The sequence below is a fragment of the Dryobates pubescens genome, chromosome 11 (genome assembly GCF_014839835.1).
Source record: "Dryobates pubescens isolate bDryPub1 chromosome 11, bDryPub1.pri, whole genome shotgun sequence".
Classification (NCBI taxonomy): Eukaryota; Metazoa; Chordata; class Aves; order Piciformes; family Picidae; genus Dryobates; species Dryobates pubescens.
The window spans coordinates 7,863,083-7,875,039 of record NC_071622.1 but is presented as its reverse complement, the minus strand read 5'-3'; the positions used below and the strand labels follow the sequence as shown (position 1 = coordinate 7,875,039).

The 11,957-nt window shown below is 52.5% G+C and overlaps 1 protein-coding gene and 7 non-coding genes across 8 annotated transcripts; 6 read left to right on the top strand and 2 right to left on the bottom strand.

Moving 5' to 3' along the window:
• Positions 1–2,240: 2,240 nt before the first annotated feature.
• LOC128897577 (U5 spliceosomal RNA) lies at positions 2,241–2,355 on the bottom strand. The gene has a single exon (XR_008462465.1). It is a non-coding gene; the product is annotated as a U5 spliceosomal RNA (small nuclear RNA).
• Positions 2,356–4,040: 1,685 nt separating this feature from the next.
• On the bottom strand, positions 4,041–4,155 carry LOC128897579 (U5 spliceosomal RNA). Its single transcript, XR_008462467.1, has one exon. It is a non-coding gene; the product is annotated as a U5 spliceosomal RNA (small nuclear RNA).
• A 1,065-nt stretch (positions 4,156–5,220) lies between these two features.
• On the top strand, positions 5,221–10,220 carry RPS8 (ribosomal protein S8). Its single transcript, XM_054165632.1, has 6 exons — positions 5,221–5,371; positions 6,246–6,352; positions 6,713–6,812; positions 8,155–8,330; positions 9,223–9,352; positions 10,065–10,220. Exons 1-6 carry the CDS (start codon positions 5,368–5,370, stop codon positions 10,172–10,174), a joined length of 627 nt encoding a protein of 208 aa, XP_054021607.1. The 5' UTR covers positions 5,221–5,367; the 3' UTR covers positions 10,175–10,220.
• LOC128897588 (small nucleolar RNA SNORD55/SNORD39) lies at positions 6,095–6,179 on the top strand. Its single transcript, XR_008462475.1, has one exon. It is a non-coding gene; the product is annotated as a small nucleolar RNA SNORD55/SNORD39 (small nucleolar RNA).
• Positions 6,527–6,630, top strand: LOC128897591 (small nucleolar RNA SNORD46). Its single transcript, XR_008462478.1, has one exon. It is a non-coding gene; the product is annotated as a small nucleolar RNA SNORD46 (small nucleolar RNA).
• Positions 8,567–8,639, top strand: LOC128897589 (small nucleolar RNA SNORD38). Its single transcript, XR_008462476.1, has one exon. It is a non-coding gene; the product is annotated as a small nucleolar RNA SNORD38 (small nucleolar RNA).
• Positions 9,788–9,858, top strand: LOC128897590 (small nucleolar RNA SNORD38). The gene has a single exon (XR_008462477.1). It is a non-coding gene; the product is annotated as a small nucleolar RNA SNORD38 (small nucleolar RNA).
• A 625-nt stretch (positions 10,221–10,845) lies between the features above and the next one.
• On the top strand, positions 10,846–10,975 carry LOC128897598 (small nucleolar RNA SNORA35). The gene has a single exon (XR_008462485.1). It is a non-coding gene; the product is annotated as a small nucleolar RNA SNORA35 (small nucleolar RNA).
• Positions 10,976–11,957: the final 982 nt, after the last annotated feature.

Sequence of the window (11,957 nt, the reverse complement as noted above, 5' to 3'; positions counted from 1 at the left end):
ATGCACTATTTAAACCATTCACCCTCACAGTCAAACACCACACAGCTCTGCAGGTGCCGTAAAGCATTTCTGAAGAGATGGGCAAAGCACATTTGGAATCAACCGCTTTAATCTCTTACTGCTAATCTTAGTAAGTCTCAGCTGCTCCGTGACTTCTGTGCTAGGAGAGCATTAAGTGTTTACTGTGCGATTGCACCTAGTGAAATAAACTTCAAAGAGCTGCTTAGACCCTGGGAAATGGAGGATTCCACATTTAATCCACAAGCGAGTTCACCTGCATTTTCACTTGCTGCTGCAAGTAATTTCACCTAGCACCAGCTGCTGCCTCCTGTCTGACCCTCCAGTGAGGGCATAATCCTGCCTTCAGCGCATTCTGCGGCAGCATGGCACAGGTAGCTGCAGGGCAGGGGGAGTAACGGGCAAGCAGCCAAGGGCAGGCTCCAGCACAAGACAGCAGCTTCTCTGTTCAGTTGTTCAACCCTACCCTAGCAAAGAGGTTGAGAGCACGTGTACACAAACTCCAGCATCGCGGCAGCTTACTCTGGAATTCACCTGACAGAACAACACAAGCACCTCTCCAGGAAATTCTTGAACCCTCCTTTAGCTTTTTAATTACTTAAAGAAAATAAGAGTCCATAAGAGGAGTAAAACATGGAGGTAACACATTCTAATGCAAGAGAAAATCTATAAAATTTATGTGGAATCTGTAAGCATCTAGCTTGAAAGGGAGTTAGCTCGGAGACACGTGTGTGTGGACAGTATTAATACATAAGTGTATGCAAGCACACACTAAAACAGCTGGATTACAGTTTCAAAGAACAGCTTTCAGGTTTTAACTACTCTGGAGTATAGGTACGTCTCCAGAGAAACCAGCAGGACAAGCATGTTTGCTCAGTTACCAAAGGAGATTTTGCGAAGTATCAGGATTTCAGCCGTTACCGGCCTCGAATGTCACAGACTGTCCTCCCCTCCCCCATCTCTTACACCAGCCGTCAAACTCTGCTCCCTTAACATGGCGCTTTGTTAGTGACACAGTAAGCCTTAAGGAAAACCTGAACGTCATTATTAAAGTCATGAAAAGCCACCCGATGGCCCCGAGAGCTGGGAAAATTGGGACTTCAGGGCATTCAACAGCCAACAGTGCCCAGCTTCCCCTTGCTCATTCTGAAAGGCGAGGAGCCTTATTTTGGCCCTGTTTTGCTGCAACTTTCTCGTCTTACCTTTACACACCTATTTAATCTTTTTAACGGCACAAAAAGTTAAACACAGAACTGAACCTGCGGCAGCAGCATGGAATGAGCGTTAATAACCCGGCAGGGCTGGCTGTGGCCCGCCTTCAAAACGCCAGGCTGCCGCAGATCCCTGCTTAACGAGGTTCAGCCAGCAGCAGACAATGTCCCTTCCGCTGTCCTCCGCGGGAGCGCTGGAACAGCCCAGGGCGCGGTGGGGGCCGGCAGGCTGGCCGGGGCTCACCTCCTTGCCCTTAACGGTGTTTTCCTCGTGCCACTCCACGCACACCACGGCGCGCTCCACGCTCACGGTCATCACCGTCGCCTTGTGGACCAAGCCTGCAAAAGACCAGCGTCAAGCCCCGGTCCGGCCGCTCCACGCCGCCCGGCACTGCCCGCGGTGAGGCTTTGCAGCGGCAGACAGGCAGGATCCCCCGCGCCGCTCCCTGTCCCTCACCGTTGCTCCGCTGGATGTTAATAGAGAGGCCAGGGCAGATGCGGCGGCAGAGACGGGCATCCATTGCACCACAGGGGACAACAGCAGAGAAAACCAAGCTTCGTTCCGGCAGCGACACTCCTCCAACCGCCGCCAATTTAAATCCTGCGCGCCGGCGTGCCGCGAGGCCCGCCGGGAAATACAGGCGAGGGGACTACACCTCCCAGCATGCCGTGCGCCGCCCACAGCTCCCGCCATGCCACTGGATCCACCGGAAAACACTGGCCGGATCTACACCCAACATGCCCTGCGCTTCCCACAGCTCCCTCGAGGTCTTCGGCAGGCCGCGGGGGCTGCGGAGCGTGCTGACAGCTGTAGTGTGATGGGGCACGATCGCGTGGTCGGACCTATGGCTTGACGGCGGAAGGGAGCGGGGGCCTTCCTCCCGCGGGGGGGGGCGTAAAACATCCTCGCTTCGAACTGTGGGGAGAACAACGGGGCTGCGGCTTGGGGGTGCTGTTATTGAAACCACCGAGGGAAACCCACAAGATCTATTTTTGAACTGAGTAAGGGATAGCTCTACCGAAGTAGAGCCTCAAAAAATTCATCGACACTCGTACTTGTTCCTCTCCACGGAAATCTTTAGTAAAAGGCGAAAGATTTATACGATATGAAGAGAAACCAGAGTATAACCTGTCGCTCCCTCCCGGGCTACACCGCCCGCCTGCCCCACGCCCCGGAGGTCACTGCGACCGACCCCTGCCGCCACCTTCCCGCCCCGAGGCCTTCGGGCCGCCTGACCCTGCCACAGCACACAGGCGGTGAGACCGCGGTGGATCGGACCGGACGCTGAGGTCGGTGGCGAACATTGGCCGGGCTGGAGCCGAGCGCGGTGCACCCTGGGTATGCAAAGCAGCCGAATGCTAATGAGGCGATGGCGCGGGCAGGGCAGGGCCGAGCTGCTGGCTCAGCGCCGCTGCTGCCGTCCGCGCCGGTCCGGCGGCGCGTTCCCGCTGTTGTTGCTCCGAATCGGCGTTGTGGCTCCTTGTCGTGGTTTATCCCCAGCCCGCAAGCGAGCCCCACGCAGCCGCTAGGTCACCGTCTGCTCCGGTGGGATAGAGGAAGAAGTGGAAGGGTAAAGTGAGAAAATTGTGGGTTGAGCTATAAGTAGTTTAATAACTAATTAAAAAACCGGTTTGGTTTCTTTATACTTGCAAGGAAAGGATTTTTAAAATTAGGAAAACAAACCTCAAGAAAGACAATTTATGACCTGTATCAGGAACAGTGTGGCCAGCAGGAGCAGGGAGGTCATTCTGCCCCTGGACTCAGCACTGCTTAGGCCACACCATGAGTCCTGTGTCCAGTTCTGGGCCCCTCAGTTTAGGAAAGATGTTGACTTGCTGGAAGGTGTCCGGAGAAGGGCAACAAAGCTGGGGAGGGGTTTGGAGCACAAGCCCTATGAGGAGAGGCTGAGGGAACTGAGGTTGCTTAGCCTGGAGAAGAGGGAGCTCAGGCGAGACCTTATTGCTCTCTAAAACTCCCTGAAGGGAGGTTGTAGCCAGGTGGGAGTTGGTCTCTTCTCCCAGGCAACCAGCATCAGAACAAGAGGACACAATCTGAAGCCACATCAAGGGAGGTTTAGGCTGGATGTTAGGAAGAAGTTCTTCATAGAGTGATTGGCCAGTGGAATGGGCTGCCCAGGGAGATGGTGGAGTCACCATCACTGGAGGTGTTTAGGAAGAGACTTGATGGGGTGCTTGGTGTCATGGTTTAGTTGATTAGATAGTGTTGGATGATAGGTTGGACTCGATGATCTCAAAGGTCTCTTCCAACTTGGTCTGGTCTATTCTATTCTATTCTATTCTATTCTATTCTATTCTATTCTATTCTATGCTATTCTGAAAGCACCAAATGACACCCAGCCAGTCCCCGGGCAGCGAACCCCCACGCCGACCTCCCCTCTGAGAGTGACGTCATATGGCACGGATCTATCCCTTCGGTCCGCTGGGGCTGGCTCTGTGTGCCGTGTCCGCTCCCTGCTCCGGGTGTTCTACGGCCCGCGCGGTAGCGGGTGCTGTGTGAGCGCTGCTCGGTGGTGCTGAGCATACTCCATGATAGCCGCGTCGTCTGTGCCTTTCTCAGCACGACTCCGGCCGCAGCCGCGGGGCAGCAATTTAACCGCACCCGAGCCAAGCTCCGCACAGCGCCCCGCGCTCCTTGCAGCACCGCTTCTCTGGCCACCCTGCGTATCCCAGGGTGGCAGAGCATCTTTCGAGGAGTTAGGGAACGGTAACAGAGAAGCTTAACAAGATGCGCGCTCCGCCGCTAATTCCACACTCCCAAGTTTTAATCTGCTGTTGAACAAGGTAAGGGATAGCTTCACCGAAGTGAAGCCTCAAAAAATTCATCGACACTCGTACTTGTTCCTCTCCACGGAAATCTTTAGTAAAAGGCGAAAGATTTATACGATCTGAAGAGAAACCAGAGTATAACCACGGCCCCTCTTGCACATGTGCACACCCCCAGCTGTCGCTCTTCCGTATACGGCGAACCCGCAGTTTCCCGTTGGATCTTTCCGTGCCCTGATACAGTTCCCTCCTGGTGGTGCACACGGCTCAAACCCCAGCCAGGACCCTCCTGGTCCACGGGAGCTGCAGAATAAACCACAGGGACCTCGCCGCCGGGCCGCGCTGCACTGTGGGTATGCAAATTAGCCAGAGCGCAGTTCTCTTAGGAAAACGGATCCGTTACCCGGTGTGCGATGTGCCAAAAGCCTGTCGCGGCAGCGGCGGTGCGCCCTTGGTGCAGAGCTGCGCAAGCCTGGCTGGTCGGTGGTTTCCCGCAAACGAAGCGAGCTCGTTTAGAGCCGCGGGAGACCTTCGTCCAGAAAAACTCATTGGCTATGTCCGAAGCTAAAGCTCACAAACTGCCCACAGGCTCTTGCTCGCTTCACGTTAAAGGTTTGGCTTCTCTTAAACTCATAGCCTATGCCCATAGCGTGAGTGAGTGATTTATATCGGGCAGGAGTCTCCTAGCTAGGAGGTGCGGGGTTGATATGTTTATAACGAGGCTTAGTTTAGGATGCTATTTTCGAGACAAAAAAGCTGACTACGCTGTTCGGTAACACTCTTTACGTGTTTGCCCAGAGTGTTTTAACAATCAAGGCCATCCCGACTACAAATTCCTTACTTAATGATGCCGGTATGTGGTTTAAAGGAACGTTTTAAACCTAAGCACACAAGCTTCTTTGGTTCAAGGGTTCAGATTCCCTCAGTAACAGCACCAATGATTCCTATACCAATGAGCACCCCACGGTCCCCAGCGCCGTGCACGCCCACAGCCCGCGGGGCGCCGGGGCTGCCCCGTGGCATTGGTGAGGTGACCCGTGGGATAGGAACACCAAACATGTGACATAGGAGCCCCTGGCACTCCTGCCCTCCCCGCCGGGCCCGCAGGCTGGAGGCGGGGGCCGCCCGTGCCCCGCTGGCGCAGCCCCAAGACTCACACACGCTGAAGCAGAGCGACACACACAGACACAAACCGCCCGCCCATTGCCCGCTGGCTCCGCCCAGCGCCGCGGCGTCGCCAAGCAACGGCGCGCCTGCCTCACCACGGCGTGGTTACGTCACGGCCTCGCGAGAGCTCGCCCCGCCATACCGCCCCGTGATCCCTTGCCCCGCCTCTTTGCGCCAGTGCTGCACCATGGGTGAGTGGGGCGCTGAGAGGCCTGGTCGCCATCCACCGCCATCCGCTCGCTGTGCCGCCGCTGCCTGCCCCATCCTTTACCGGGTGACGGCGGAGGCTGCTGCCAGCCTGCGCTGCCCGCCTTTGGGGACGACCGCCACGGCGCCGAGCTGCTGGTGGGAGGACGGTGACCAGGCCCAACATGGCGATGGGATTGGGGGAGGGTGGGGACGGCTTCGCCTTGCCTTGCTGTAGGTGCCGAGCTCTAGGCTGGCTCTCGGCGCAGTCGGGGCCGTAGTGCTCGGGGTTCTGAAAGAAGTGCTTCCCGCAGAAATTCTGCGGATGAGGTGGGACGGCTTTCAGAGGCGACGCGTTAGGGGAAGTGGGGTGGAGGGTGTCACTGTACCTAGCTGGATGGCAGAGGTTTGTAGGGGAAACGGGAGATAGTGATGGGGAGGTAATTTATAAGGGGTTCCCAGCAGGCTGTTGGGGTGTGTCGTTTGGGCCCGGCAGATGGGTGGGATGGAGGTTCTTTTCCATATTTTGTGCCAGACCTAGAGGATAATTCAGGGTGTTTCCTATAGTGGACCTATACAAGTACCTTGGGATGAAATACTTGCATACGGTGCCCAGTACATGAGGTAAGTTGGGAGGCTACTTCGCAAAGGGACACCGATCAGACACGGTGGAGGGAGGTTGTCTGCTTTGTATAGCTGTGCTGGAAGGGAGGAGGTCAAGGCGGATCTGAGTATCAATGATGAAGCTTCTCTGACTGCTGCATAAGGCTGAGTGCATTGTGCGGATACCAACCTTGGAGAGCTGAGGACTCAGAACTATATTTTGCCGTGATGAGGTGGGCTCCTGATCCTGCTTTGACCATATTGCTTTCCATTCAGGTATCTCTAGGGACAACTGGCACAAGCGTCGCAAGACTGGGGGCAAGAGGAAGCCTTATCACAAGAAGAGGAAGTATGAGTTGGGGCGACCTCCTGCCAACACCAAGGTGGGTGATTAGAGGAGGGTGGTCAGTAGTGCTACTTTTAAACTGGGATTGCTGTTTGTGTGCTGTTAGAGGCTGTGGTTCATGAGTGGTTACGTATCCATCACTGCTTCTCTCACAGGTGGTGCTTCCCCTCATGCTTGCAGGAAATAGTGGTGGGTTTTGGCAATAAGAGGCAATTGGAATGATGAAACTTTCTCCTTAGGTGGATGCAACTGACTGTTTTGGTCACTTACAGCATCTGCCAATGCTGGGGTCTGTCATAGTTACACTGACCGCATTGCCTTTGAGCTTAGGACTTTGTTGGGCTCCTGTGCAGTGTTCCAGCACCACCATCAACCTGTTGTTTGGTTCTCACCATAGATTGGCCCACGTCGAATTCATACAGTGAGGGTTCGTGGTGGAAACAAGAAGTACCGTGCCCTTCGGTTGGATGTTGGCAACTTCTCCTGGGGATCTGAATGTAAGCACATCCTGAGCCTTAGGTGTTGAAAAGGAAAAGTCTTCTGCGGCTGTGCTGGTTCCCGCTGCTGCTGCAGAGTAGAGGGAATGATGGTGCAAATGTGAGTTTGTAGGCTGGGCTCAAACATTGTGGAGTTTGCAGAACTGGTTCTGAAGCAGCATGCATAGTGATGATAACTTTGACCTTAATGTGGCTTTAGGAGACTTGAATGTCTGCTAAGATCACAGTGATTGGAGTGTCATAGTTACACTGAGTGACATGCTCACTTTACCTTTTTACTGGGGTGAGGGGAAGTACAGAGGAGCAGGAAACACTAAAAATGGGTCGTTCCTCATAAGTGCAGCTTCTTTGCTTATTGATGAAGGCTTACTGAAATTTGTGTGATGCTGTGCAACACCAGGGGGTGCAGAGGGTTTTTCTGAGAGGACCTGTCCCTAGGACAATGACACAGTAGCAGATGCAGTTTACTCCATGCTCCCGTTTTGCTAAGCAGAAAGCACAGTAGCAACAGAGGAGCCCCAAGCAAGGTGGGCTTTCTTTGAATCACAAGCTATAAGCTATGTGACTTGATCCTGGGTGTGGTCGCTGTTGCTCAGTATGAAAGTAAAACTAGCAGTTCGTGAGGTAGCTAATGCTTGAGGGCAGAAGGATACACTCATGTCTTAGTCTTCACAGAGCGCTTCCATACTGTGAAAAGTGCCATTACTCACAGGGCAGCATTACAAATGTGAGGGGGCTGCACATGCTTAGCAGAGCGAGGGTGATCTATGTGATCATAGAGGAAAAAACCCATCTTGTGTCTGGCCTTTAGATACAGAGAGAGCTATTCCTGCAGGGTGGATGACTGCTAAACAGTCAAGTATCTAAGGCTGAATGCTTAGATCTTGAAGGATGGGAGCACCACCTTTTCTTCTGAATTTGCTCATAAACTCTGGTCTTACAGAAACAGTTGCCAATATGTGTTGCAGAGCAGTCCTATTCAACATGGCTTAATTCAGCAGCTCCAGGAAGAACATGCAGCCCTGTCTGATGTTAGCTGGCATCTACTGGAGCATCTTCCAATCTAGAAATTTATTTTTAGTATTGCCTAGTCTTACATGGGATAAGTTCCAGCAAGGCCACAGATCCTAGCTTTTCACTTGGGGTGAGTCAGTTTCTGTCATAGCAGCAGAAAGGTGGGCTGATGAAAAGTAGATGCATCTCTTAGTTAAATTTAATTCAGTGCCAGGGAAGGTGAAGCCATTTGTTGGGCTGATGTGTGTGAGGTGGTGTGAGATGCTGTGAACTGTATTCTCAGTTGTCTGATCCCTGTAGGCTTGAATTCATGTTCTTGTTTTGAAAGGCTGCACTCGAAAGACCAGGATCATTGATGTCGTCTACAACGCTTCCAACAATGAACTGGTGCGGACAAAGACCCTGGTGAAGAACTGCATCGTTCTGGTTGACAGCACCCCCTACCGGCAGTGGTATGAATCCCACTACGCCTTGCCCCTTGGACGCAAGAAGGGCGCCAAACTGGTACGTCAGGCATTGGCATTTGACCCCTTGCAGGCTGGAGTCTGCCCTGCAGGCAGTTAGGCATCAGGAGTGGACAGTGTGTGCCACAGTATTACTGGGTACCCATCAGTGATAAAATTTGCTATCTGAGCTGCATGCCCATCAGCTCCCAGGATGAGTCTGACTCTTAATGGACTGTTCAGCACCATGGAGCTCTCACTTGTGCACAAGGACCTGCCTCTCAATCTCTTTTAAGTCTTCTAATGATGATACTTTTGTCCAGTTCTGCTACTGAAGGGAGAGCGATGACATACTGTGATGCTGAGGAAGACCTGCAGGTCAGGTCCTTGTGCTGGAGAACGATTGCTTCAAGAAGTTGGTGGATTGCTAGATGAAATTCATGTGTTTGTGTCTTTAAATAATCCAGACCCATTGTCTTTTAAGATCCAAACTTCAGACTGCTGGAAGGTGTTTAAACCCCTGCATGTAACATTCTGCTTAAGGTTGTTACTTTACATTGAAAACAAAGCACTGAGCACCATGCAGGTCAGAAGCATAGTGAGAGCTGTAGCCTGTCTGCCAGGGCTTGCACCACATGGAGTGGTCTCTTCATGTGTGGAGAGAGGGAAGGAGCATCTGTTGTTTTTGGAGAGGGATTGTGGTTTCATTTGTCTGAGAGCACCATGCTTTATCAGCATCATTAGCAACATGGCATTTCTTGGCCTCAGAAGTGAAATGCAGTGCTTGGTTCTGTGAAGTGGAAGGTTACTTGTACCTCTCCCAGGTAGAACTTGGGGAAACAGTACAGTGTTGAGAGTATAGGGGTCTCCTTCACAGTAGTGGGTACTTCCTGTGCTACCAGAAGGTGGATAGTTGTTTAACCTGGTCTTCACTTATGGTCTTATTTTTTTAGACTCCTGAGGAAGAGGAAATCTTGAACAAGAAGCGTTCAAAGAAGATCCAGAAGAAATATGATGAGCGAAAGAAGAATGCCAAGATAGCAAATATTCTTGAGGAACAGTTCCAGCAAGGAAAGCTACTTGGTGAGTCCCTGGCAGCATCAACATAGGTGTGAGCAAAGGAGTCGGGACACAAACGGGCAGAGCGGATCTTGCTCTTGGGATCACGTGAAGTTCTGCTTTCTGTGATAAAACCAGCTGCAGGGTGAAAGCAATGGGGAGCTCTCCATATCTGCAGGAGTATTTTCTGGGTCTTAAATGTGACTTGTTTTTTGTCCTCTTTGAGGATACCTCACTTCTGGCAGGAAGGGGAAATTCTGGAGCATGAGCTGGTACGTGTCCCAGCCAGGCTCCTGGAGTCAGTTATTCCTGGTTAGCCTTTGAGAAAAGTAATGGGGCTCAAGACTTGGAAAATGGTGAAAAAGCCATGGGCTGCCCTGTGTGTCAGGGAGGTCTTCTACAGATATAGCAGATTTGACTAATTTCAAGTTCTGGGTAAGAGTTGAGCATTCTGAAGTCTTTTGATGATGAGACCTTTGTCCAGTTCTGCTACTGAACTCGAGCGATGACAGTTTGGAAATCTGAAGAAGACTTCATTACCTAGGTACTCAGTCCAGCAGAGAGCATGATGCCCTAGGGAGAGGTACTGGAGCCAGGACATAAACTGGTGTTACCTGTTACTGGTCACATGCTCATCTGTGCTTCTGCAGAGACTGACTGCAGTGGTTACTGCACTGTGTATGTACTGGGGTGGTGAATTACTAAATGTCTTTAACTGGGTGGCTTCTCCTTCCAGCCTGCATTGCCTCCAGACCTGGACAGTGTGGCCGAGCTGATGGCTACGTGTTGGAAGGCAAGGAATTGGAGTTCTACTTGAGGAAGATCAAGGCCAGAAAAGGCAAATGAATAAAAAAATACTCTGAGAGAACGAATAAAACCAAGCCTCCTCCAGTAAAAAGTTGTGTGCTCGTTTGTGTGTGCAGGGTGGAGGGGCTTATGAAGCTCCTGGCACCTGTAAAGTGTGAAGGAAGAAGGATCTCTCCGGGAATCAAGGGAGTGCTTTTGTCTACAGGCAAGCTGTCTACCCTGCGTGGCCTCAAAGCATCTTAATGAGTTCTAGGACAAGGACTTAATGGGCTATGTTGGGTGTGTAAGAGTTGTCAGGCTTGGCTGGAGAAATTATGGCTGGAAACCAGCTCACAGGAGGAGAGTGGAAACATCCATCCTCACTAGTGTTCTAGGAGCTGCCCCAGTCTGGCTGAGCACACATCCCCTTCTTCCTGTGGTGTTAGGTCAGCGCATGCTGCATTTGGGATCTTGGAGTGAGGTCAGTGGGCGTAGAGGGCCTGCTGCCCCGGGAGAGGCTGTCCAGGGAGCACTGCTGTAGCTACAGCCCTGTGTCGCTTAGACTGCGTTTTCGCTAAGCCTGGCTGAAAACTCGTGCTTGTAGCCTTTGTAGCTGGTGCCTCCTGCCTCTGCTTTCCAGATAACACATCTGTGGTTTGGGCCAGCAGCCCTTTTTGCCACAGCCTGGTTGTATGACTGCCTTCAGGGTCCAGTATCTTAACCCAACTTGGCTGCACTGCTCAGTGACCAGCTGGTCTTCCCTTGACCTCCTTGGTCTCATTCCAGTGCAAGATAAATTCCTTCTAGCAGAAGGTGCAGGCTCTTGCTATGGTCTGTCCCTTTCGAAAGCTGGGTACAAACTAGCTTTCTCTCCTATCACTCGGTGGAATGGGAAAGCTGTGTGGAACAAAAGTGTGTTTTAGGGCTTGCAATGTTGCCAAATACTTTGTACAGGTACTGAAGTTGGGAACCTATTTATGGCTGGTCCTGGGGCCATGGGGCAGGCCTGACTCACATCTGCCTGCTATGTGGACAAGTTGCACACTTTGCCCCACTTCTGTATGTTTCCAAAAGCCTCATTTATCTGTAGGAGCATTCTGGTGCAAGGCAGGCTGCCTGCAGCTCCAGTGTCACCATTTCTATCTCTGAACAAGCAAAGGGTCTAATTGTCTTGTCCCGGGCCGAGCTGTGGGGTAAGCCGTGTCTCAGTACTAAGTTAAAACACAGACTTCCTGCCCTGCAAACAGATCCTAATGGTGCTTTTAAGTTCTTGCTGTGATGCTCTGCCTTGGCTGCAGGAGGTGCCCTCGGGCTCGTGGAGCCTGGGCCGTGTGGCCTCGTCCTGCTTTGCTGGCAGGGAGCAGGGGATGGGTGTGTGCTGCAGATGGGGACATGCACCTGCCCCATCAGAAAGCAGGACCTGTCACCTCATGGCCACAGCAGCACGATTGTCCTCTGGTGGGTGTGCGGTGGCACTGCCTCGCAGCTTGGGTCTGTGCTCCCGTGGGCACTGCAGACAGAGTTGTGCCCACCTGGGTGCAGCTGGAGGCCCCGGCAGAGTGACCTGGGCTAGGCAGAACGTTTGCACAAGCACGTTTCTTCTCCATAGTGATCTTGGGTAAACTTTCCCTGCTCCCCAGCAACGCCTGTGTTACAGAGAGGTGGGGCCAAGGCAATAAAGGGCTCTCGGGAGGCATGCGTCACGGCTGTTTCCTCCGAGAGTTTCCTCTGCCCTTACACTCCACAGAGTGCAAACAAGTTTCAGGGTGTTTCTGAGGGACTTTGCACAGATAGGGAAACCGAAGCAAGTGCCTATTCGGTGTCAGCAGGAGTTGTAAACTTG

Excerpts from the sequence above, each read along its gene's own strand:
- RPS8 (XM_054165632.1), top strand. Across the intron at positions 6,813-8,154 it reads CTTCTCCTGGGGATCTGAAT|GCTGCACTCGAAAGACCAGG; the intron begins GTAAGCACATCC and ends TTGTTTTGAAAG. Across the intron at positions 8,331-9,222 it reads GCAAGAAGGGCGCCAAACTG|ACTCCTGAGGAAGAGGAAAT; the intron begins GTACGTCAGGCA and ends TTATTTTTTTAG.